The sequence below is a fragment of the Chrysemys picta genome, chromosome 10 (assembly GCF_011386835.1).
Source record: "Chrysemys picta bellii isolate R12L10 chromosome 10, ASM1138683v2, whole genome shotgun sequence".
Lineage (NCBI taxonomy): Eukaryota > Metazoa > Chordata > Testudines > Emydidae > Chrysemys > Chrysemys picta.
The window spans coordinates 34,681,517-34,708,931 of NC_088800.1; the positions used below are offsets into that span (position 1 = coordinate 34,681,517).

The 27,415-nt window shown below is 36.9% G+C and overlaps 1 protein-coding gene across 13 annotated transcripts in view; it reads right to left on the bottom strand.

The window, feature by feature from the left end:
• Nucleotides 1-27,415, bottom strand: part of HERC1 (HECT and RLD domain containing E3 ubiquitin protein ligase family member 1) — a 218,434-nt gene that overhangs the window by 76,815 nt on the left and 114,204 nt on the right. For 7 of the 13 annotated variants that reach the window (XM_065558370.1, XM_008164100.4, XM_065558368.1 and 4 more), the window contains 17 exons: nt 21,005-21,276; nt 20,017-20,232; nt 18,041-18,161; nt 17,516-17,753; nt 16,044-16,249; nt 13,725-13,880; nt 13,419-13,525; nt 13,054-13,164; nt 12,795-12,971; nt 9,611-9,850; nt 9,307-9,390; nt 8,224-8,744; nt 5,628-6,403; nt 4,281-4,479; nt 3,059-3,219; nt 1,213-1,329; nt 789-1,020 (listed from right to left, as the gene is read on the bottom strand). In XM_065558370.1, coding sequence (XP_065414442.1) covers nt 789-1,020; nt 1,213-1,329; nt 3,059-3,219; nt 4,281-4,479; nt 5,628-6,403; nt 8,224-8,744; nt 9,307-9,390; nt 9,611-9,850; nt 12,795-12,971; nt 13,054-13,164; nt 13,419-13,525; nt 13,725-13,880; nt 16,044-16,249; nt 17,516-17,753; nt 18,041-18,161; nt 20,017-20,232; nt 21,005-21,276 — 3,934 coding nt within the window. The remainder of the gene's footprint in view (nt 1-788; nt 1,021-1,212; nt 1,330-3,058; nt 3,220-4,280; nt 4,480-5,627; nt 6,404-8,223; nt 8,745-9,306; nt 9,391-9,610; nt 9,851-12,794; nt 12,972-13,053; nt 13,165-13,418; nt 13,526-13,724; nt 13,881-16,043; nt 16,250-17,515; nt 17,754-18,040; nt 18,162-20,016; nt 20,233-21,004; nt 21,277-27,415) is intronic. The other 6 variants (XM_065558374.1, XM_065558369.1, XM_065558371.1 and 3 more) reach the window with 5 other exon arrangements.

The following is a 27,415-nucleotide window of genomic DNA, read 5'->3' on the forward strand; positions in this document are numbered from 1 at the left end:
GATAAACTCAGAAGACAAAATGACACGTTTTTCACACAAATAATACTTCCTACTAATAAAAATCTGAATGGACTTATAAATAGGCCTAAGATTTATGACACAGGTACAATTGTTTCTATATAAAATGTTTTTCCCCTAACAATTTGCAATATCTACTCTTTAAAGGACAGAATCATTCTTATGAGATAAATATCAATATAAAATGACACACTATTCTTTCCTTTCTAGAAAACAGAATTTAAATCTGCCTGAGGTCAAGAGTGTGATTAAGATTGTTGGCTTTAGTTTAGTTCCTGATTAATGTATCTCTTCATCATAAAGTCCCCACCTAATTTAGCATAACCAGCACAATCTGAAAGTGCTTTTGACTGACAGGTATTAACATTATCCCTCCCCTCAGGAGTGGGCCACAGCTTAAAAAGGAAGTGAAATTAAGGAATGCTGTCGCATTATAAAGCTTAGTGAGAAAACATGCATGAGCACTATATTTTAAAAAATGAATAAACTAAATATCCAATGAAGTTTCTCTTTTCATTGTAGTCAGACCATTAATATCATATGGTTTAATTATCTTGGAGGGGGATATATCCAGTTTACTTTTTTCTTAATAAACACAATACTGTAAATAAACAAACAAAAACTAATTTACTGGACAACTCCACTTCTACGCATAAACCACTGTACAAAATTAATTCAAAGTGGTATTTTGGAGTCTTCTTCTGGCAACTACCAAATTTCTGAAATAGCAGCAGCAGGGTTCATACAATCAGAAAAGAACTACATTTTACCTTTCACTGAAACCTTCCTCCATTTCAGTGGCATCAGCTGAAGGGATATCTCCTGGTGATTGTAAATAACACTGTTCACTAGATTTTCCACTGCTTCCAGAAACTATTGTCCCATGATGTGAATCTGCAGTTCCTTCTGACTGGGGCTCTTCATCTTCTTCATTCCCAGGATGCTCTATCATCCACATGGCCAGCACTGTGATATTCTGAGCATCCGCTTCTCCTCTTGCACCTGAAAAGCAAGAAAATCTTACCTTATAATTTTATAGCACTGTTGATGAAAAAAATCCATTTACTCTTTCCATAACTGGTCATGGCATTTGAGAGTTCAAAGCTTATAGCATACAATGTTCCATTAAAAAAACCTGTTTCATATTCAACTGTGTTTTCAAGTGTAATAGGTATTATTCAACAAACAGATCACCTGTGGCTTCCATAGCTTTTGCAATTTGCCTGAGAGAGAATCCCATTTCTAACAATGGAACAGCAATGGCAGGTGGAGGAGGAGAAGTTGAAAGCCGACTACTTGGATCTGACAAAGCTAAGAGAAAAAAAGAAAAAAGTTAACTGATGGTTGCATAAGTTATCGATATGCTTTTGCCTTTCTTTGGTCTTTTGCATTTTATTAGGCTTCTTTAATCATTTATTCCGTTATTAGTTGAGGATTAAGAATTAAAGAAAATTTGTTCCCTGAGAACTTTCCTTCTAACATCTTCACTAATTTGCAGTTCTGGATCATCTCCTTTCCATAATAAAACCAGAGAGAGTTCCTCTTCCTTTAATTGGCCAGATGACGGTTTCCAAGACTATGTAAACATTTACTTGATCAATTAAGGTCAATGCAATTTCAACATTTTGAATTAATTTATTTATTTACATCCAGTTGAAACCCTACCAAGCTACTCTTAGATTGGGTGGACTAAGTTCAGCTTGGTTGGACTTGGTTCAGAGGATCAACAGCCTTCAGGAGATCACATCAAGATATTCTGCCATAAGTAGCAGCTAGACACACTTGCATAGCTGCTGAGGATACTTCAAAGGGTGTGTTCTATCTTCCTGCAACAGAGTCTTTCAAAGGAAAAATAATCACCAACTGAAAATGATTATTATATCCTTGAAAAGGCCAACATCTCTCCAAGAACTGCTGCTCCAGAGCTTAGAAGAAAAGAAAAAAAGATGTACTTATTACTTGCCATGAAGGTGAGGATTAATGTGTGAAAGCATTAAAGTAGCAAGAGAACTTGCTGCCACCTAATCCTGATGCTGGAGGCAAAGCATCTGGAGAGACAGAAAAAAAAAAAGAGACAGTCTAGTGGCTGAGCAGACAAGTTGCTAAGCAACAGTCTGAGTTGCCAAAAAGAGCACTGCAGAAAGGAGACAACCAGAACTATGGATTAATAAAGATGTTATGAAGGAGGAAAACGCAAGTTGTATACCTTTATCCTGCATCATTCTGGAATATGAAATATCCCCCTCAACACTGAACATCAAATCTCGAGGAGAGAAGTTGATTTAGTTTTCATGTTAGTCACTCAAACATATTGAGCTGACTTTTTCTTATTATAATATTATAAGGTGAACATTTTACTGAGTGATGTGAATGTTAACTCTGACATCAGCAGGAGTAGGGATTTACTGATGCAATGTACAAATTCTAATAATGGTACTTCCAACTGGATATCATCATTCCTCAGATAAGGGGAAAATAGTCAGAAAAAATGATGCTATTTAATTACTCTGTTCAGTTTCAACTTTTTATATATTACTCAAAACAGAAGCTTGCCCTTGTAACTCACAGGCAGGATTAACTGGAGAGACTATATTTCAGAAATATATAGTAATGATGGATACCAGAAAATAAATCAATACATTCTAGTGTTATAAGTGATGTATTCTAACTTGTGATGGATCACTCTTGAAGTTTGTTCTGTTAAGCAACTCTGTGAGCAAAGACCAAAAGTAAAATAATTTTCTAGAGTTATTTATCATAGTTAGTAATACCACCTGTTCATTCTTGTACACGGCTATCAGTATGCAATCCATTCAGCTACTTATAAGCACCAATTTTAACTTTTTTTCCTAGCAGTCAGTTGCTGGCTTTTAGTACTAAGCTCTCTACCATAAGATTTTAGTTATGACATGCATACTTAATTTTATCAAAATGTAGACTTCAAATTAGTTAATGATGCCTTATAAGCCTACTCTGAACATATTTAAATTTACGAAACTCCTATGTTTCCTACTAAGTTATTTGTTGCTTACAAGTATACCTGTACGATTGGCAGGTCTTGCGGACTGGGAATCAGGAGAGGTCAGACTCTGCCTCCTTCCCACTTCATCAGAAGGAGATGTTGGTAAGGAGGATATTGGAGGAGTTTGTGCACGTCGTGTTGGAAGTACTGTAGTGGTTGGGTAACTTGAGAACATTTGCCTTTCAAAAAAGGAAAAATGTATTTAGACTACACTACATCGCCACACTGTGGAAGTCTTGCACCAGGCCTACCATCTAGTACTGATGAGAGAGGGTGGGCACTTAAAAGTAAATGCCCATGCTACCTTAACAGCAGAACCCAGTGCAGTTTTATATAAGGTTAGGGGGCATTATTCTGGTGTGACGGGCCTTGCAGGGACAACACAATCCCTATGCTGTTGCAGGGCAGCTCAGTTCTGCAGTGTGCCTTTGCACAACACCACACAGGAGTGGGTAGAAGCAGGGTATGGGCTGGACTAGGATATCCACCATCAGAAGTACTCTTCCTTCCAACTTTCCAGAACATCTGCTCAGTGTCCAGTCCAGCTATGCTGGCCAGAGGATTTGTCCTTTAGGATATGAATGTTTCAGAATGAGAGGCCTCCCACTGTACTAGTCCTCAGTTCCTATCTGCCTCAAAACATCCCCTAAAGAGTCCTAAGAAGAGGGAAGATCGATATGGATCTGCAGAAGCAACAACAAAAAATTGAATTCCATTTAATGAAAAGAAGCTTTCCTTCTTCATCATGAATAGCAGATCTACACTGTAGGAGATTAACTAGCAATATCACACTATGACAACTGAGGAGAGTTTCAATACACAGGGTCTGAAGGACAACTCTCTTGAACCAAAGCCTGATCTAGCTCCAGAATCAACAATAATTAATTAAAATGTTAAGTGTGGGCAGCCTTTTAAAAAACAACCAACAAACAAAAACCAGGACATAAGGAAGAGTATGAGGAAGGATATAGGGAAGGTATTTTTAATAGCTTCCAGTTCTGGAACATTAAGATTCTAAGCCCCTTAGCAGTCCAGTGGCTTCTGAGATATGGTGAGAGACATATAGCCTATCTCTGTAGAAACAATTCATAATGCAGAATAAAAGTATCGGAAATTTGAAAAAAGACACCCACCAGGACAAAGACACTAAGAAGTAGTATATCAAAAAGATCCACTTGAGCTAGTACAGAAAAAACAGTCAAATGTACTTTATTATTATTATTATTGTTAAGCACTCTACCTAAGAAGACTAAGAGGCATAACTCCAGGTGATTCTGAAGCTGGCACTGTTTCAGTATCTGTTACTGGGGTAGTAGCAGTAGTAGTATCCTCCAGAGAGCTGCTCATAAAAGATGTAGTACTAGAAGCAGAAGGACTGGTAGTAACTGGTGTTTGGGCCTGTTGAGCTTGTTCACTTTCTTCTGCTTGCTGGTCTACTTCTGCAACGCAAAAAGGATGTTACAGGAACATTTAGATAATGCTACAGAATGAATGAGTGGCTCTCCCTAGCCTTAAGTTTTGTGTAGTGGTCTTTATAAATATACACACATCCACATGCACAGTTTACAAAAATATTTCTGCCCAATATCTTGCTGACTAAGGAAAATATGTTGGTCAACTCATGTTATTCTCATAATGATGAAAAGTAGTTGATAAACAATTTTTTTTAAGATGGTTAGAGAGAACAAAAGCTCCTTTCTTCATTAGATCTTATTATAGATGCTAAACTACAGCAGTTAGATTTTAACTTTCTCTTTTGTCTGAGAGATCAGGTTTAAGAGATTAAGACATGTAATCTCTGGTGTGGAAAAATACTTATTTACAAAAATGACTATGTAAAATAAACCGTATAGCTTCCCGCAGCAAAATAATCTAGAATATTTAAGAAGTTTCTACATCTGAGTCAGTTGGTTCTGTTTAATTTATTTGTTCTTTTTAAAATAAAACAAAAATAAAGAGGTTCAAAATCTGCTATTTAATTGGCTGTGACTGGGACAGTGTGACAAGTAGCTTCCCTGAAGTTCCGACAATGTCATTCTACATGCAGACAGAGATTCTAAGACTAAGAGCAACACTATTTGTATTAACTCCTTGTCTCTTCAAAGTCGGCATCACATCAGCTAATTCCAAAAAAACTCTGCTCATTGAGGGTTTAAACATGATTGGTGGACTACGTTCAACACATTTATTCTTCATCTACACTGACCACAACCATGTCACAATATAATAAGAAAGGGAGAATCTATCTTTTAAAGTTGGGTATAAACATAAATCTATTTTTTTCTGATTACAGTGATGTGCATTCCTCCTGCATACAGCTCTGAAAGTGTGCCCTAAGTATTAATCTCTATTTTAATATGCTAAGCAAATGAAGGGGAGGGGGGGCGCGAATCACCAATGTCCATAAATTCTACAGAATTGATAGGATTTGCTACCTTCCTTAATTTTGTCGGTTGAGATTATCACAAATGTTAATCGCTGCAGAAATATAAGCCTATATGTTATCTATACCCATATTCTAAGTAATTTTAAATTAACTCTAATTAACTTAACAAATCTATATATTATCATAACTTTAAAAAGGTACCTTGTTTAATCTTGCCACCAAACTGGTCCTCCAACAGCCCATGAACCACTAACTTGTAGATCATGGCTTGTGCTCGTTCCAAATCTGCTAGTCCTAGAGCTCTCTTTATTGGTGAACGCATGACTGCCCTTTTCACCATGTGTCGCATCAGGAACTGCAATGCAGCACGCATTTCAACATCTTCATGAACAACTGGAGAACTAGCACAATCAGAATTGTGACCATTTTCTGCAAGGACTTTTGGTATCAGTAGTAACTCAGCATATTTACTACAACTAAGAAGAGCACTCAGCGATTTCATAGCACCAAGGTAAAGATAGGATAACTGTACTGCTCTGATTTCTGACTGTACTACATCATGATTTCTTGGTATGTGTTCATGATTCTTTCTTTTTCCTTCTATGGGTTGATGCTGGGACTCCATACCTAGTGGTGTTGGTTCTAAAGAGAAGGAAGCTATTTCATTTTCTGACTTGGAACACGTGGTGATAGGTCCTCTGATATCATCAGCACTTAGTAGTGATCGCATATCTGATCCAGTGTCCCCCTCCGTTTTTTGTTCAATGTCCCCTTTATCTTCAGTCTCATGTCTGTGTTTTTTCTCATGTCTCTTGGCACTTTGTTTCCCCATGTCTTCATGAATACCAGTCAGATAGGTAAGGTCCAGCAACACAGTAGCTGTCAGCCCACGGAATCTTGCAACATCAAAAGGCAGTGGTTCACAGGGCTCCAGATTATACAATGGAGTATCACTAGGCGACCAAAAAGTTGGGAAGCTTTAATAAAGATCAGAATGACACAGGAAGAAGCAAGTGAGGGATAGACAAGAGGAAAGTACAGGAAATAATGTAGGCAAAATAAGATGTAAAATATATTTAATAAAATAATTTAAATGAACTGACAGTCTAAAAATTAAATGTAAACAAGGGAAAGAAACGAGGTTATGATCAGAAAATGGGGAGATATGATACTCAACGTAAAGGCAGTGAGACATTTACACGTTTTCAACAATGAATGTTAATTTCCAAAAACTTCATATAATCCATTGCTTAGGTAATGACAAGTTTCGGCTGCATTATTTTAAATGTTTTAAGACATTTACAATATAATTTTTTATAATGATCACTTAAAGCACCTGGGTAATTGGTTTGAGCCAGATTTAATCTTTAGTTTATGAAGGACACACAGGCAAAGATTTAACAGTGAAAAGTTCTGAACTTTTGCAATGTTACATTGGCAGCAGCTTTAAGTTTTTATCAATTTCACTCTACTGCTTGTATTTTTATTGCCAAGATGCACAAAAATGATAACCAGAAGCAAAAGCATCACTAGCAATGCAGGGAGCAATTCCATCACTGAATATGAGCCTATCAGTTTCTTTTTTAAATAGGTCATCGACATCCATTCCTGCATCCTAACAATGACCATTCAACGGAGGCATACCATGTATGTAAGATCTCCTACCCCTGGTGACAGACCCTTATATTAAATATTGCCATATGAGTCACTGCCTCCATCATAAACAGGACAAATAGAAAAAACCTGCAGGCATATATTTTCCACATATCCAGCAGATTTACAAATTCAGAATCTTCCCTATAGTTTTTGATATCCTCAATAGTTTCTTCAGCATTTAGACTTAAAAAAAAAAATTAAAAAAGCAGGCTTCAGTTTCTAACCCTTCTACAGATGAAAACATTCTAAAAAATAACCATTACAGTGTTGTGTTATAGAGACCTTGTCTATATATAAATGAGTATCACACCTGCTTAAATAGATTTTAAAATTGGTGCAATCTCCTTCTGCAGACTCACTCAAATCTGTTTACATCTGATTTAATTTGGTAATTGAATTAAGTGGAATTGATTTAGTTAAACTGGCACAACTTTGTGTATACACATGGCATTAATCTGGAGACAGGCTAATACGACAGTTCTAAGAGATGTGAACAGCCACCATTCATCTCAAAGAAGAATTAAACTTTTAAATTTAATTATGCCCAGAGTCAAAAGAAATCAGTGGTGATGAATTTCTTTAGAAGACTGGGAATCAAGCTATCTCCAAAAAACTATGAATACAGGGAAATCTAATTTTCCGCAGAAAACACTCAGCCAATTCACATAAAGATAAATGCAGGTTAGTCAATAAAACTTTGTATCCAAGAAGTTGTAATAAAAATTCAGAAAGATAACATATTAATAAGCCTAGATATAAACTTCAAATATAAGCAACACTTACGTCAAATGTAGCTCACAAGCATGAGGATGTCCTCAAATCAGGAAATTTAGAGTCAAAACTCAGTTTAAAAACTATCAAATCATGTTGATGAATTCAAGCTTTCCAAATGACAATTATATACTGGCTATACAAGACAGATATTTTATTTCTTTAAATTCAAAGTTCAACCGAGTTGTTTTTCAAGTCAGAATTCTTGAAAGTTGCTTTAACAAGCTGAATGCCCAAGCATCTACTTTAAGCTTAAAAGTTACTAGTGACTGAAAATTCGTGTTTCAGATGTAAAATGTATGTTACTTACGAAGTTTTCTAAGCACTAAAAATTGCTAACTAGTGCAAAGAATAACTGAACGCAATATACCTGATAGTAATCTCTGCTTCATCCCACTGGACCTTAGCAGACGTACTGCCCTCTTTGACTACTCCAAGTAAAGTGGCATGACGTCCAGTTTGCTTGTGTACACATCGGCCTCCAACTCTAAGACCAGCATCAACTCCACCAATTACTGCAAGCACAGGCCACACCTCTACACAGAGAGTCTTAAGCTGAAGTTCCGAGAGGTCAGCAAGACCATGTCTACTATGTTTATTTTTCTCCTCTTCTTTATTCTCTTTCTCCTCTCTCATGTCATTCTCATCTCGACTTTGGACCGAGCGACTTTTCTTCAGTTTTTGACCTGCTTCTTTAAGGCACATTTTGATTTTGTGTAGCCGTTCCATCATTTTTTTATTGATGCAGTGCGTCCAACGGTCTGCACGATGAAGGATGCGGATAAGTTGGATAGTGGCCTCTGCCAGCACTGCAGCAACAGGACTACAGATAGGGTCACCAGGTAGCAAGTCCCTTGGGGTGCCACGCATCTGCATATCACAAATTTTCACCTTAGTGTTAAAACAAAAACAAAAAAAATCAAAGTTATGCTGTCAACTTATGTTTGTAAAGCTTATTCTAATTCTATAGTCTTTCCTGATGAATTGAAAGCGCTAACATTTTTGTCTTTTTGTATCTGTCCCCTGTGAAATTCACTATCATGTTTTCTTGGTATTGAAGAGAAAACTCACCTGCCCCTTTACAACAAACTCCAATAAAACTGTGAAATGCAAAAACTAAGTAAACTCAAGGTTTCTAAGAAAAGAACTGTAGGTAGTCCAAAATATACCTAATACTGGAATTTGTTCCAAGTCTACTGACAGACATCTGGATACAAGATTCAGAGTCTTATAGGACACAGAACAGGTCTATCGATAGATTGCAAAATGTAGGAATTTAACTAAAGTCTACCACATTTTTTCTGGTAGTGTAGTAATGACCCAAATGAACAATCAGTGGAGTTCTCTCCATAAATCAGCTAAAAAACAGTCAACACTTCCATATAGTAGGACAGGAAGCAAAAAATAATCCCATATGACCTGTTACTGTTATGCAGATATAAATTTCAGTTACCTTTTCCCCTGGGTTACTGCTATAAAACATTACACAAGGGTATAATTCTGCTGCATCCACATCTTCAAAAGCTAGTTTTGGCTCCTAGTTAAAAATAAGACGAGGAATAGAAACTTTTAAAATAACTGGGTTTTAGAATTAGACAATTTTAAATAATTATTTTTTACTTCTTTAAAATCTTTACAAGTAATAAAACTAACTTTTTTGTGGTTTTAGAATCATGTGTAAGTTACCAAATGTTTACAGTCAAAGTTACTTCAGAAAAATATTAAAGAAAAAAGAAACACAGAAAACAGTTAAATACCTCTCCATTTTTACCAAAGGAAATAGTTCTAGCTTCCATATCTAATACACATGTGATGAAGTCTCCTTGGGTAAAACTGGACAGAGTCAAAGTCTGTTCCCCATTATGATACAGGTTACCACTGTAGGCTCTATACAGCCACATATCTGAGGTAGTGCGATGGTTAAAGTCATGTACTGGCCAGCGAGACACTCCTACGCATGTGCCTTCATTGCCTCGATTTTCCTTCACAATATAGAACTAGAAGGATTAAAAAAAAATAATACCATGGCATAATTCAACATAACAGTGTAATACTGAGCATAGGAATTATTTTATATTCAAGCAGTGAGGAGAATATACCCTTAGTATAAGAATTTAAGGAGAGTTTTAAATATGTTACATGTAAGATAGCAAAATTTTCTTAAATTAATACCTTTAACACATTGGTTGAACACACTTTTCTTCCCTCTAAAATTCTATTTTTCCAATGACAAGGTCAGTCTCCAACGAGTGATTTATCTACTAGCAACCATTGAGTATTTGGACACCAACAGATGTCTCAAAAGTTCATGTTACCTTTTCCAGACACAAACCAAATACCAGTGCACTTTCAATTTAAGTAGTATATATGTACTTTTACAAGTTAGAAGGTAACATATAGTTGAAGTGATGTTAGTCAGCAAAATAAATGAGTTTCACTCACGTTTAAAGTGAACAATTTATCCAGAAAAGCACAAGCTACAATATACTATCCTCAGAGAGAAAGAATACAGAAAATATATACAGAAATGCCATATGTAACTAGGTTTGTAACAGAACTACTCTGGATGATTTGTTAGAGAATGACCTTGTCTGAGAAATGTCATATACCCATAAGAAAATTTATGCATTCTCTGAGTGGAGAAATTCAGATTTACGTAGGCTGGTGTGTAATACTCCCTTCAGATGGCAGTGCAGCCTTATTTGTCGAAAACAGAAGCTACATAGTGTATTTGCATTAGCCTACATATATCTGTTAGATCTAGTGAAAGTGTGTGTGGAGGCCTACACAATAAATTTTTGTAACTGATTTAGTAAAGCGTTGCCTTTCTCATCCAGAAGCTGGCAGAGATTCTTGTGACATAGACCTTGACCTGGGTAAGACAGGGCAGGCCTTGAACAGTACACTCATCATCTTTGGCTAACATGTTTTGGCCCTCTCCACTTTTTTTGTCCATTCAAAATTAATGCGAAAAGTAATCAGGTTTTTTTTAAAGCTAGTTATATTTACATAGGACTTTATGGGTCATCCAATATTAAGAAAGAGGAGGCATCTGTCAGTCTTGTTGAAGAGGAAAAACTATTCATAGTGAAAATAAGTTGGGTACTGATGAACAGAAGGTGGCACAATATGGAAGACAACCTAGTGATAAACTAAGTTTGGAGAGCCTGTATGCTAGGGCTATTAATCTCAGACATCTGACAATTATCATGAGAATGTGTGATAATAAGGATTAAAAACAGAGGGACACTTGAAAGAGGCTCATTAGGAGGAGTGCACAGAGACAGGATTCAGAACCAGGATTTTAGCCAAAATGCACACGGGCCAGGTTAGCACAGCCACTAACTGGGCCCAGAGCCAAAGGGCCAGATCCCAATACTTGATTGCTTACACTGTATGCATTGTCCTATTGATTTCAAAATGGACTATTTGCAGATAAAAGGTACTGCTAATTATGAGCAAAGCTACTATTATCTGGCCCAATGTGTATAAAGAAAGGTATCATGCAAGTATTTGGGTACAAAATCAGTCCCTTCTGAATGTCTTGAGATTGATCTTAGACTAAGATGAGAGAAATTCAATAAAGTATTCAACAGTCTGCAGGTGGCATACAGCTGGTAAACAGGTAGGAAGAACAGAAGAATTCATAGGCTCTTCATCAGAAGAAAGGGTTTTCGGGGAGCAGTTAGCAACAGTGGAACTCACTTTGGGGACAGCATGTCTTCTGAGTTGGCAACCTCTATTGCTGAAGAAATTTGACAGAAGAATGAAACAAAAATCAGGTGCACTCCACATACTATCTTAGTTTTTTGGATACCAGGATGCCATTGATTAGCATCATCCTGTGTGTTCCCACAATTAAGAGAATGCAAATTAAATCTAGGTCTTTTGAACAATGTGGAGGGGAAAACTTCAAAGGGTTAGCAATAATTAAGCATAAGAGGTAAAACTACAAGGGTGAATTTTAGACTGATTAGGAACTTGATCCTGGAAACAGACCTTTGAAATGCAAGGATAAAGTCAGTTCATATTGAGTGAGGTAATTGTGGCCTAAGATGTCTAGGGCAGTAAAAAGATTCTTCTGAAATGAAGAGCATGAAGAACAATTTATGCTATTCACTGACACATTACCAAATAGAAGAATGACACCACAGACTGGGGTAAGGATGTTGGAGAAAGTGCATTGACTGATGGGCCCAGACTGGTTTAACAGAACATTTTCTTTTATGAGCAGGTGATTTTTAGACACAATTTTGGCAAGAGCAAAGAACGGATAATCCAGCTTTGCTGTGGCTGCCACAAAGGTCTTGACTTTCAGAGAAGATAAATCTGGGAGAAAGGGGATAGATCCACATTCCAAATCCCAAAATCTACCCTTACTCCAAAATACAATTTCAAAACATTTGGTCTAATTACTCTAAAAATGGGATTTATATAAGACAGTTTTGCAAAAAAGCCATGAAAATTTAGTAGGCCAGATACAAGATCTACTCCCCCTTTTACCATGATGATTGATGATAAAAAAAAAAAGCATCTTTCCCCACTGCTCCCCCCACCCAAAAAGAACTAAAAAAATTACTTGCAGTGGGGAAGGAGAATTTTGCAAGGCTGTTTTAAATTGATGACTTTTATACCGACTTTGGAATTAAAAGGAAATCACCATCAACAACGAAAAAAACAAAGGACTTCATAGCCATCAGCTCTTGGTTCTAAGCAGCAACTAAGAGATCTGCTCCAGTGACAGGAGCACCATAAACAGGAGCACTCAAAATACAGCATTGTGCAGTTTATTTTAGATAGAGAATAGTCCTTTAATCACTAGGTTTTGCTTCTTCTATAGTACAGTACATTCTTGAATATTTATTTATAAAACAGTATTTTTCTGAAGCAAAGAAAGAGAACTGAAGACAGAATAAAAATAATGCATTTTATTCCATATACCTTCCACTGATAACACCCAGAAGTGACTCCTGTGGATGCTAGTCCGTATCCTTTACCTCCACTGCCATGAGTTAAAATCTGCCCATTCTCTACTATGCAGCATTGAGCTTTCTCAGGATCAAAGGACACTTCCTGTATAGGAAGATTCTCGTCCTCTTCTTCAGATTCTCCCTGCTTCTATCAGAAATGGAACAAAATAAACACCTCATAATTATATAACTCAGAAGCATCTAATGAAAATTTTAAAAAGGATTATTACCTGCAGCTTCATTTCTTGTTCTCTCTCTTTTATTTGAATTGCATATTTAGCCTGAGCTATCGGTGTCTCCCACATGCAGTCAGACAGAAGTGAGAACAATCGTTCAACAACCTGTTGTATTAGAGCATACTTCAGATCATTTTAATCCCAAACTTGTGAAAACAAATAATATGTTTAAACTATTTTGGTCTATTTTGTAACTAGTTTAAGATCTGTAGTGAGCATTCATAGATAAGTAAATATAGTGAGCACTGGGTGGCCAAAATTCTGAAAATCTAACAAGCACTGCTTAATTTAAATTTTTATTGTATGAGATTTGCTGTGGAAAACAACAACTTAAAAAGTTTATTTAAAAATATATAAACCTGAGCCATCTGATCATCTTCAACACCAGATTCACACGCAGGCAACACAGCTTCTAGTACATGAAGTGCAAGGAGTCTGGTCCTTAGGTTGCCCACTAGAGGTACTCCTTCAAGAGGAAAAGTGTGTTACTAACAACCACTAAAACATACTGAGTAAAACTACAATAATGATCACCATCAAAAATTTACTAAAATCAATTAATTTTTTTAGCTGAACGCTGAATAAGTGTAACATGTACATTAGAAACACCACACGTATACATATACATACAGACACAGAGAGAATCCATTTTGAATAGATCATACCTGAACAACACTTTTGAGATGCAATATTAAGAAGCACCTCTGTCCATTTTGGAGAAGCCATTTTTGACTGAATGGCTTTTGAAGAAACAACTCTTCGTAGAAAGACTAAAAAGTCTCCCAGGTGCAATTCTGCTGCATGTTGCTTCCGGAGTGCAGCTGAAGATTAAAATAAAGTCATTGCTAAAAATTCTAAGCCATGAATTGATTGATATACTTGCAGTAAACAACCTACATATACATAATATTTAGGTCATGAAAAATGTCAGAAAATTCACAGACACTTAGTTGTGGTTGCAGGCTTACTTTGTTTTTGAGAACAGTGAGAGCCCACACCAGAATGCCACCAACTTCAGCTTCCAGGCTATTCTGTAAAAGGCTGTAAAATGTGCCTCAGCATGCATCTGGCAGATCATAACTACAGTAGAACCTTAGGGTTGGTCTACACTGGAGGGGGGGGGGGGGAAATCGATCTAAGATACGCAACTTCAGCTACGCAAATAGTGTAGCTGAAGTCGAATTATCTAAGATCGAATTACCCGGGGGTCCATACGGCGTGGGCTCGACGGCCGCGGCTCCCCCATCAACTATGCAACCGTCGCTTGCTCCGGTGGAGTTGCGGAGTCGACGGGGAGCGCGTTCGGGGATCAATATATCGCGTCTTAACGAGACGCGATATATCGATCCCCGATAGATCGATTACTACCCGCCAATCCGGCGGGTAGTGAAGACGTACCCTTACAGTTACGAACACCTCGGGAATGGAGGTTGTTCGTAACTGAAATGTTTACTACTCTAAACAAAACATTATGGTTGTTCTTTTAAAAGTTTACAACTGAACATTGGCTTAAAACAGATTTAAAACTTTACTATGCAGAAGAAAAATGCTGCTTTCCCTTTATTTTTTTTTAGTAGTTTACGTTTAACGCAGTACTGTATTTTTTTTTTTTTGGTCTCTGCTGCTGCCTGTGTACTTCTGGTTCCAAATGAGGTGTGTGGTTGAATGGTCAGTTCGTAATTCTGGTGTTCGTAACTCTGAGGTTCTACTGTACTCAAAAACAGCCACACATGCCTTATGGAACACAGAGAGACTATTTTTTAAAATAAATTAGGTATACAGCTATATGCACGTTTACCATAACTGCACAGAGTATTTGGCATACAGATGACCATAATCAACTCTGTATGTGCAAACAATGGCACACCAACCTTACTTAAAAATCAGGCACAAAACTTTTAGTATTTGCAAGTTGTATGTAGCAGTTTAATTGTTTGGACACATTTTATATTAAGGATATATTTACAAAGCATTTATAAATGATTACTAAGTGTTTTAAGCATGTTAGACACTTGAGTCGAAGGTGTTATGGGTGGTTTTAAGACATGATTATTAGCAATCTACTGACGTATTGGACTCTATAACAATCTGTAATAATTGATTATCCATTATTAGCCATACATAAAATGTAACCAATCATCTTAAAGCTCTTTTTTTTCCTTTTAAATGGATTTTTGATCCAAAACAGTAAGTCCTCCTTTGTTTCCTGTCTTTTACCTAAGCTGATACTACTACCTTAACTTGTTGGTGACTATTAAAAATGAAAACATTAAAATTTGTTTTCTATGTTAAAACACACCCAACAGTACTACTTCATGTTATAGAATCTATAAGGTACAAAACTACTACTTAAAAAACGAATACTCCTGTGAGTAATCAAACGACCTAACGGGTTCCTTAAGGGACAAGACATTATTTGATGACTTTCATACTAGAAGAGCTTTTATCTTAAAGACCAACTATAGACCCTTGAATATAAAGGTTAGGCTCAGTTTTTTCACATCAAATCACTCTGCAGCTCTCTGCAGAAAATGAAAAGTTGATAGCTATAGAAAATTTTGAATGTGGAATAAGTGTGGACTATGCGATAGCGATAATCTGAGAGGAACCCAGAGGAGAATTCTGCCTATATTATGGGCAATTTGGCTCCTTAAATTACAGTTGTGCAAAACACAACCATTATAATAATCGTATTTTCCAGAGGGGAACAATATTCTCTTCCTAAATATGGAAACGGAGGAAATGGGCCTGATTCTCCACCGCCTTGCACCTTGTTTAGTCCTTTACATATGCGCTAAGCGGGTGTAACACTTGTGTGAGTGGAGAATTCTTATTCAGTAGCATTTTATTCTATTCTGCACAGGTGGAAAAGACCACACAAAAGGCAAGATAGTGGAGAGTTAGACTCTTATTGTCTCCCCTCCACCCCCTTTTTTTAAGAAAAGATTAATTCTAATATAACAAAAATGGTGTAAACGTGGTACCTCTGAAGTCTTTCTTCTCATTATCTCCATTTGAATCTAACTTCTTTTCTTCTTCTTCTTCTTCTTCCTCATCTTCCTCACCTTCACCTTCTCCGAAGGAAGCCATAAGCATCACACCAGCTTGTGATAACAGGTTCTTCAACTGACTGCATAGCAGATCCAGCAAAGACTGGACCACTTTGGGACTCAATTTATCAGCATAAGTTCTTTGTGAAAAAATATAAAGATTAAAACATTTCAGAGCTATTCCAAGTAGAAATCATTTTAAGATATGTACATTACAAAATGCTCATTATGCACACATTCAGTACACATGAATATGAGGCACTAACATAGCACGGGCTGTAATCAGTTCTAGTGTAGTTGGGCACTTCCCCAATTGCTTTCCTACATATTCTGCCAATGCACCTCACCACTAACTTTAGCACTCTGATATTCCAGTCCTCAGTCTCCTTTTAGCAAAAACTGCCAGTGATCTTAAATTACTTAATGTTTCCTGGAGTGGCAAATGAGGATTAGATGAGATCAGCCATCTCATTTTCATTTATCACAAACTAGGATCTGAACCCCAGTTTTAAGAAATTAAGGTGATTACAGTTCAATCGTATAACCACTAAAAATAGTGGGAGCCTTTCCATTGACTTCAATGGGTGCTGGATCAACCCTTTAGTGCTAAAATCACAACACCACCACAACCCCACAACAGCACTTCTTAATGACTGAGTTTACACTTGGCAGCTGACTGTTTACACTTTACAAACATTTAAATAAAAGTGATACATACTGAATATTAATACCCTTGATCAAAATCAGAAACCCTTATTTTCTCCCCTATGTTATTTTTTATTAGTTATGCACTTAAATTAACTCAGTAAGAGTAAGGCTGGTCCCGTTCCCTGGTCCAGCAGCAAATGTTAGCAGCGCTCAGGGAAGTCTGTTAAACCCTGTGAAGAAGCGTGGTATCTCCCTCTTGCTAATAATAATGGAGGGGATTATGCATCAGAATAGCACAAATGACCTCTATAGAGAGCTACATAAGGCCTCATCAGCTGGAGTGAGGGGACCCATGACAAGAACAAGCAGGGAAAAATGAGGAGGATACAAGAAGATCATGCTTGCAGCTCTTGCAGGCACAGGACACTATGAATCCAAACTCAAATCCCTACATAGCAGCTAGTTATGCTATTTTATCGGAAAGGCACACATTGATCTGTTAGTCTTTAAGGTGCCACCAGACTCCTTGTTGTTTTTGTAGATACAGACTAACACGGCTACCCCCTGATAATTGATTTGATTAATACTTGTTTAACATTTTTGTCAAGTCTTTTTTTTTTAAGCTAGTGTGCTTCTGAACACTGTTCTTCCATCAAATAGACATTCTTCTGAAAAAAATATTTTATTGTTTAAAAAAAAAAATGTTGAAAGAGCTACAGGTGGATTATCATCTAGAAAAAAAAGTCTTCAATTCTTACCCTGTGGTAATGGCAAGGATTTGAAGCAACCTTGTACTAGCCACTTTCAAAGCAGTGCTGAGTTGAGAAATACCAGTTTTGGGCAATAATTGCAGTGGCTGTCCCAGCATGGTGTCTGTGCCACACAACTGTGATAGTACATTTAGTAGACCAGTGGAAATGGCCAAGGAGACATCAACAGGCTGATAGTGTACACTTAGAGCAAAGACAGTTACCAACAGGAGGCGCTGTTGTGCTTCTAAAATTAAAAAAAAAAAAAAACTCTTTAGAATCAAAGTACTTAAATAACTCTGAAACAATAGCTAGGTCTGTAACAACAAAAATGTATTGCTTGAGGAATGTGTCAGAATGAAAGCCCACTAGTTATCCCCTCAACAAATTCAGCATGAGCAGTAAGGTGGTTGTTTTTTTTTTTTTAATTATTTTTTGTAATCCCACTGTATATAATATACAGGTCCTTTTGGTGTTCCATTGTGACCCCTTCACATGATTCACTCTTCCCCCCAAAACATGTTCTCCACTTACCTATGTGGTGTTTATTTGCTTGCAGAGCTCTCTCCAATGTAACAGATAATTGCTGGTAAATCTTGTGCACAGCCACTTGGATTTCAATCTGAATATTTCTCTTGGCTGCTCGGATACCATCCTGAGTCAAACAAATAAGTACTGTAATAATCGTACACATTTTAATTTCTCGACTATTGGAACAGGAAGCATAGACTAGTGGTTAAAACAGAACTAGGGCTTTGGAGACCTGGGTTCTGCCTCAGTTTCCTCACCTGTAAAACAGCGGTAATACTTCCCCTATCTTACAAAAATGAGTCATTAATGTTTACAAAGTGCTTTTAACATCCTCAGATACAGAATGATATGCAAGTGCAAATTATTATTATTGTAATACATACACAAGCAAGAAGAAGGTCTAGTAGTATTAAACTGAATTTCACTGACCACTCCAATTGTATGACACAGCCTTTTGTTTAATTTGACTATGTGGCAACTACACCTTCCTCAATAGGTTTTTCTCACTGATGCAGTTTAAAACAGATTAATTTCACTTTTGTTATTTGAAGATAACAGCATTTTCTCCTGAATTCAAGCAACCGGGCTACATGTATTTCAGTGAAACGTTAGGTTTGTTTGATCTTTCACCTGGAGAGAGAGAGCTCTATTGCCCGAAGAGATTCGGAAGGAAACCTCCTCCAGAATGGTTTGATGTTTTGGGCATCTCTTGCAGTTGGTAAGGGGATGTGCAGAAGTTTGAAGCTCCACAATATCCATGGAGTCTTATCTCCTGTGATCAATAGCATCGGAACACTCTTCATCCTACAAAATATAATCTAGAGGGGAAGCATACAGGGATATTCCTAAGAGATTCCAGATCTTTCTCTTGGGAAGGAGAAGAGTGTGGTGATGCTATCATTCTAGATTCCTTACCAAATGACTTAATTACCCACTTAAGAAACTGAAATATGGCTCTAGAGCTTTCCTCTTTAGTGGTGGATTGGACTGGGAGATTTGGGATCACTTTTAGGCTTATCCCTGAAGATCTTTGATCAGTGATGATGATCTGGTTTGCTGACTTCCAAAAGCTAAAGACTCACCCACCCTTGCAGACGTATCTCAAGAAGAGTCTCAGCTGGTGTGTATGGGGAGGCGGGTGATGTGGGGGGAATGTAGAGCCCTCCACAAGCTGTCCGAACTTTGCGCGCCTTCCCCTGGAACAGCAAAAGACTGAACTGGGAGTGATCATGGCAAAGCTCCCTTTCTGTGGTTCCTGTGAGGGTTTCCTCACAGAAAGAGCATCTTTCCCTTTGGCTTGCTTTATTTGACCTGCTCTACTATGACTGGAGAAGGAGGAACAAACAAAGTAGCCTTGTGAATGTTCCAATTCAGGGATCAAAGCACTGAAAATTTTAGCCCCCTAAGGAACAGCAGAGAATGTGAGGGTGGGGGCACAAGAAAGGAATGTTGTTTGCTGCTGCAACAAAATCAATTTTAAAAGTTGGGATTGCAAGGAATAAGGTGGCATTGCTGAACCACCCTTCTGTTTGCACCACAGGAAACAGAGAATCTGGAGGGGGGAAAGGTATACAGACATGCCACAGAACACTGTGGCCAAGTTTGAATTTCCTCTAGTATTTGGTGCAGGAGACAATCAGATAAGAAAATTCACAGGATTGCTCTCAATGTTTATCATTGTTTTAAACTGTATCAGAGACAAAACACTGTCCTCCTTAAAAATGGTTTCTACATAGGGAAGAGCTTGGGACTCCAAATAAATATTGTTCAAGTTATAAAATATACAGTGAATAACCTAAAGTGAACATAATTCTAGCTTGTTCTCCTACTAGCTTTGATACAGACTAAAATAAGAGTCATTAACATTTTCAAATTAAAACTTTTTGAATCACAAGTGTCTGTATATTAAAATAGCTTTATTGAATGAAAAAGTTTGCTCAAGAACCTATTTTTTCAAGCTATGTAAGTACATTTCATACCTGATAGTGATGCAATCGGACACTCTCCCCTTTGGCTCCTGCATGTCCAACAGTGCCCAAGCCAAAGCATCCAGCTAGAAACTGTAGTCTAACAGAAGTAAGCAGTGAGGAAGACTGAAATGCTGGCCCTTGACGGCTTCCCATTAATGGGGCACTACCTTTCTCCTCCATCCCTGACAGCAATACTAGGATCTGATGAAGTGCTTCCAAACGAAGCTTAAAAGAAAAAAAGGAAACAAACTGATTTTCTTCATTTAATAGCTTTTATATAACAAAGACTGTTAATTGAAATATTTAATAATTAAAGTATCTTAAGAACTGATAATGCGATTACCTGTAAATCATAAATAAAATAGCAGGTAGTCAACTGTGAATAACATGGCCATTAAATCATGCAAGAGTTTTGTTTGCATAATATATCATGGGGATAAAACTCTTGTGGTTTTTACATTTAAATTTCCTGAGGTAGGATTTTTTTTGCTTGGTTTTGTAGAAAAATTCTGAGCTGTTGACCCTGATGCCTCCTGATCCCTGGGTCACAGTTAAGATGTTTCTAACCTAAGCTCCAGCAGCCAAACATGAGGCTTAAGAAGCTTTAAACTCCAGTGACAGCTATAGTTTAAAGAAAGTCAAAAATTTTATGTTTTCAGGCTTCCACTGAAAGTTTTAAATATCTTAACTTGTCTACTTTCAACATTATGTATTCCAGAAAGTATGTCTTTCTCTTCTCTCAAACATGTTGAGTGAAAAGAATGCTCTTAAAGTTCAGCCTATTATATATTTAAAAAATATTGAAAAGAGCAGCAGTTTCAGTTAAAATTTGTAACAAAGAAGGGAGAAAATATGAATAAAATATGCTTTGTGGTTCAAATTTTTTTCCAGTAGAAGTTTAAGAGTTAGTCCCATCACATTGATTCATTCTAAAGTTAAGATCCATAACATGGATTTAGTACACAAGGAATATAAAAATAACGTAACTATAACTTACCTCGGCCCTCAGCTGCTGCTGTTCCATTGCAATAACTGAAGCCTGGGGACTAGTGGACATACTTTCCTCTGGTTCCTTAAAACCTGGTGAGTTTCCTACATCTCCACTTACGAAACTGACAACATTTTCAATCAAAGTATGAACTCCAAGGGATTTTGAAAGATCAAAATCAGATTCAACAAATGAGTAAGAGGAGCTGTACAACCAATCTCTGCTGTGTTTTAGTCGAGCCCATGAGTCACTTAGCGGTTCCACTTGACTGTGCATTGCTCCTAAATATAAAATATAAAATTTCATAAATTCCAATTCAATAGAAAATTGCATTTTGATAGTAGGTGAAGACTGAGCTGTTGCTGTTCAAATAAGTGGGAAATGGGCATTTATGTTTAATTATACCATGCATTAAGAAATTAGAGCAAAAACACCTCAGTTAAACGATAGCAATATAATAAACTAAAGGGAAGGCCACGTTTCTATTACTACATATCCTTTAAGCAGTATAGCAACACCCTGCCGCAGGAAAAAAAGAAAAGGCAAAGCCACTCAAACCATTTAGCTTAAAGCTAGAACACTGAATAAAAATGCTATGCAGCTAAATGGCAAACAGTGGTGAAGAAAAGATCTGCAACAAAAGAAACTGTACCCTAAGATATTTCTTATAAGATCTGATTATAAAACAAGACTTTTATTTTACTCACGCTATTATATCTTTTCTATAGGCAAAACTACATAGTGGTTTATAGCTTGTTTTAGATTAAATATTTACCAAATACACGAGTGAAGAAGGGCATATAAACCAACAAAAATACTTCACTCTTATACGGAACATTAACTTTGTAATGATTGTGTGTCAGTGGGTGGTGTATTTTAAATGTAATAAAATAACTACATATATGTTATGTCTCCAAACTATAATTTTAATTTCATGAAATCCACTTTGAAATATTTCTTGATATTTCCTGTTATAACTGTGTGACTACATCTACACTAGGATATTTACCCAATGAAGACAAGTGCCAGCAAAAAGGTGAGTCAGTGTGGAACATGGTTTAATTTCAAACCAAACCATGAACAGCAAAGTGCTGTCTGGTCCTTGTCTACATTTGCAGTTAAACCATGTCTTGCAGAAGTTCCTGGTACTCATCAGCAGTGGGTCATTTTCCATTTGTAAACTTTGTCTACAGATTATGGGTGAAATGCTCCTCTGGCAAAAGTGGGTACAATTCCACTAAGTAAATGAAGTCACAGTTGCTCAGGCGTTTAGCCCTATAACTTTTGCTTTGGTAATCAATTTTTTATTATTATTTTTTTGCTAAGTGTCACTAGTGTGTTTGGTGCAATACAAGACAAACAAAAAACCAAAAAACAGCTCCTACTCCACGGATCTTACAATCTATATAGACAATGAATGGAGACACACACGATACCCAGAAAATGGTACTAACTTAGATTTTATTTGATACACTTATTTTAAAAAGTCTAAAAAGTCTAGTTTATACTAAGTAAGCTACCTTGGCATCATTCAGTATTAATGTCTCTTGTGAGCCTAGAACCATAGACATAATTTAAAGAGGCATAACCTTATTGCTAAATTAAGTTAATTATGCATTCACACAACTGTGACAAAACCACACCAGCATTTCTGTTTTAAAACACTCTATTTGCAGGGGATGGGATTTAAAACTCAGTTCTACAAATTCTAAATCAGAAAATTCAATATTTTCAAAACAATCCAATTTTTTTCTTACATAATTGACCACAACTACATCTTAGATTTCAAATATTTCCTTTTCCAAATGTGGTCCATAATATGGTTTAGACACAACTTATTTTGAAAAAATTTGATGGGCCAGTGCATTGAACTGTGAGAATTTATCATACATGTCCCAATTTCCCCTTTGTAAAGAATTTTCATGAGTATTTGCATGACATGCCTAAACACTTATTTACATAATAACAGACCACAATGGCTTCAAAAAGAACCATTACTATGTCTTGGCCACCCAATATAGTTGGCAATATAAAGTCATAATCAAAAGTTGCTTTAAATTTCAGGAATACTATGGTTGTGAAACACTGAGAAAACCAGCAACATTCAAAGTGAAAAAGATGTCTTTAAATGTTTTAACTTTTGCTGGTTATGTTACAACCTTATTATTTAAATGCAGATGTGGCTTATATGCAATTATTAAAATTGCTGATATTTATTCTGTGATGCCTACTATCAGAAATTTCTAACTCAATTTTTAGTTTTCTTTTTGATACTTGGTGACATGTTGTGTAAACAAGAAAGTAAGGCGAACAAGAGACATCAGGCTGGTGCGTAGACAGATATAATTATTCTTCTTAGATTATCAGAACATCTAAAAGTGACGACTATTAGCATGAGCATTAATCTCAGTTATATGTGGAAACCACAGGTGAGACCCACACTTCTGCTCAAGCCCCTTTACAACAAGCAAAAGTGCCAGAGTGGTGTAAATGGACTCTAAAATCCCTGATCCTGACCAAGGAAGGATGCTGCTGGCACAAGCACTGTTGAAAACAACCGTGAGATTGCCTTTTGAGCCCTCCCTTGCAAACCCAAGAGGCGGCATGCTGGGGGCAAGGCCACAGCACTGTAGAAATTCCGGACAGTGCTATGGCCCACAGGGTAGCCCACTCTAATGTCGAGAGGCCGCCCCTGAGCTGCCTAAGTTACACTAAAGGTCTCTCCAATTTTCTGCAGCAACCCAGGATCAGGAAGGCACAAAGCTGGCTTAACGGCATCTTAGTTCCCCTTCACCCCAAACGGTGAGTTCTGCATTGAACCTTTAAAAGCACAGCACAGACTCTCACCCCATGGCTCCAAACATCAAAGGGTTGGTAGAGAAAAAGCAGTGAAGAAAAACAGTTTATTAAAACCATGTACTGGATGATGCTACCTTGTCATCAAGGTCTGACAAAATATTAAGTGAATTTTAAATTTTGTTAATAGAAAAAGAATTTGAGGGCAACAGTTATTATTACTGAGCCATAACATAAATAAGCTGATATAGATGGAAAAGTTTCAAAACCAATTAAAAAATTTAACTGCCATTATTTTGCCAAAAAAAAAAAAAAAAAAAAAAAAAAAAAAAGGTGTGTAAGAGGATGAGAAAAATCCAGGGCTCTGAGAAGCAATATGAAATTAATGAACACGAAGAAGGATTCCAGCTGAATATAGCCAGATTTTTTTTAATGGATGTAATGTTAAAATAGGATAGGTTTAGTACAAAACCAATTTTTCAAAGTTAGCATATCTAAAACAAGAATGAACAAACAAACAAAAAATCACATGTTCTGAGAAAAATGTTTAAAGTAAAAATTCAAAAATGAAATATTTGGCTCTGCATTAGCTTAGCTGTGAGATAGTGATGACACTCTTAGGACCTACACAGTTTCACTAAGGATTTCTGATAGAGCATTTTGGATCATGTGAATACAGTTACACATAAAAAAAAAAAAAAAAAAAATCCACAGAGCAATACTCTTGAAGCTTGCATGAAAAATGATTGAATGTTTACTTGTCCGTATAAGCTAGCTTTTAATAATGGAGTTTTCAAAATGAATGTGGCACAGCTGCAATACATACTTTATAAAACATAAAATATGTAGGGAAGCTATAGAGGGGGAAAAAAAATAAACATGCCATCATGTACTTGCTTGAAGCTCTTCTTTTTTCTGGGGCTCAACTGGCCAAAAAGGAGTAAATACACTACCACATAAGAATCAGAAGACAAAAGGAGACATTTGATACAAAAGACAACACTTAAAAAAAACCTCTCTTTATATTACACTGGCTCAAATTTAATTGATCTGCATTTCATTCATGCATGAAAAACATCAACAAGCAAACTCTGAAGAAAGCATTTTCTTGGTAACAATATTCATTAGTTGGTATCATCTAGGCAGCACAAACCTTGTAAGTTCTCTGCATCATAATTTTTGATTTTGTGTTTCCTCTTCTGTTGCATTTATATCTATGTGATTATATATATTTATATTCCATACTTAAGAATCAAAATCATTTAATTCAAAAATTCAGAACTACACTGACTACTACAGCTACAAAAAATATTTCTATTACTGCAACAGTAGATATTTTAGATTTAAGGTATCTGCACTATTGTATCCTGTTGGTTATCATTTAAGTTACTAGAAATTTAAGAAACTGTACTAAAGAACATCTGAGCAATATAACATTTCATCACAGACATTTGTGCAACATTCCAACTTATAACAGATTGAGACAGAAACACTCTTGGTTTTGTTTGCCCACAAAACTGTATGTATGATTGCATGTCTAAATGTGAGTGTATTTACCACAAATGTATATGCAGAATCTGGTGGTTTTTTGCACAAACCACCATTTAGATGCATTAACACTCACTCTTTCCTGCTGTAAAGGAACTGGGAAAAAGATCCGAGGGATATGAACAAAGAATGCAGACAGGATGCTGCCTACTGAGCTACATCAGTGCTGGGGGCTCTCTCTGGTCTGGCAAGACTGAAGATGATGAATCAATAACAGACAGAAGAGAGGAGAGGAGAGGAGAGGAGAGGAGAGGAGAAGGCAGAGGGAGGCCCAGGAAAGATGCTAATCTCTCCTCTCCATCTCCAATGGCCAAAAGCATTTCACAGAAGGTTTTTGGAGGGATTTCTACCTTGCTGGGGTGGAAGCTGATGGTGGCTTTCTAGAATCTGATTGAGTAATGGGTGGGTCTAAGAGCTCCAAAGGATCCAAGGGCAGAAGAAGGGGCCTTACTGTCATGCTACTGCTCAGGTGGAGCATCTGAAGAAACAGGGAGTGGAGAATTAGCCATTCAGTCCCTGTTTGCATTTTTGGATCTAATAAGAACTTGAGGTTCATGTAGGTGAAAAAGCAAAGCTTTCCTTCCACACTTGCCTGCAGAATGACCAAGCCGGGCAAATTCCTTTTTAGCAACTCTTGCACTGCCCACTAACTATATTGCTGGTGGTGCTCATACACTAAGTCTGACCATGTCAAGTAGTGAGTGTTAAGCTCAGGGGAAAGAGGAATTGGGCAGGGAAAAAGTTCAGTTCAGTAACACACAATTTAACAAAATTATTTGAAATATACTATTTCTAAAGAGATATAACCCTCTCAAGAGCTTGCTGCTCTGTTGGCATGAAAGCATAACTTTGGGGACAAACTGCACATGAAGAAGGTGTTACAGATGGCTTGGCACAATCTTTGCCACCTCTGCATTACCTTCATCTCTGCGTGTAGGAAGCAGCAATCCATATGGAGAGGACTGCTGGGCACATTTTCATTGGACGGACGGACACACACACAAAACTCAGTTTAGAGAGGCAACTTTTTTTTCAAGAGTAGAATATTTGGAATGACTTATTATGTTAATATTTAATTAAGAGCAAAATTGTTACGGATTGAAATTGTATTTATATGAAAATAAGAAGACAAAACCAGAGCTGATTGAAAAGGACAAAGACCAAGGATGCAAGCAACTCCGTATCTATTTAGGGAAATGCCTTTGTAAAACAGCAAGATAAACTTTAATTCTGTTCTCCTCATGGTTGCACCTAATTAACTCTATAGAGCAAAGTGATACAGTTACTATGCTAGAAAGTTCTTTAAGAAAAAAATTACACCATTTATTGAAGAAATTTGCTTTAGGGAAGTTTTCCCACTAAATCCCCATACCCCCCACCTTCCTCCAAGATATAACTTATAGGAAACAGTTTTTATACAACTGTAACAACTGGGAACCTCTTCCAGAAAACTTAATTCCCAGTTAACTTTATTTACCAGACTTATTTTTTTTTTCAGTTTAGAGAGATGTTTAGGATGGAGGCAAATATCTCTGTTTTGAAGGGGCTGGCATAATCCGAAGTGAGATACTACCAGTAACTCTCATCCCCAAAATGGGGCTACATGATTAAATGTTTGTTTCTCTTCAAATAAAAGGAACAGAATGTAACCAAAAGGAACAGAAAATACTTCCTATGGTACTGCATGGTTCCATTTGCCCTTTTTCCTTCCCATACAGAAGACTGACATCTCTGTGCACCAACTCATCATTCAAACCAGTAAGAAAGAGTCCTAAAGCTCCATTATCAATCCCCTAAATCAACAATATTCTTCCCTACAAAATAACAAAATTAACAAATCCAAGATCTTAAACAAGTCACAATAATTGATTGCCTTGAGCTGCAACGAGGAGAAAAAAAATAGTTAATTGCCCTACGGTAACTGTAGTTCAAGATGTTGTAGCCAGTGTGGCTCCCACCATAGGTGCACATGCAAGTCATGCACACAAGGCTGGACTTTTTGGCTATCAGTGTCTGTTGGGACCATGCACGCGTCTCCTTGTGCAAAGGGATAAAGGGCTGGACAGCCACTACCTA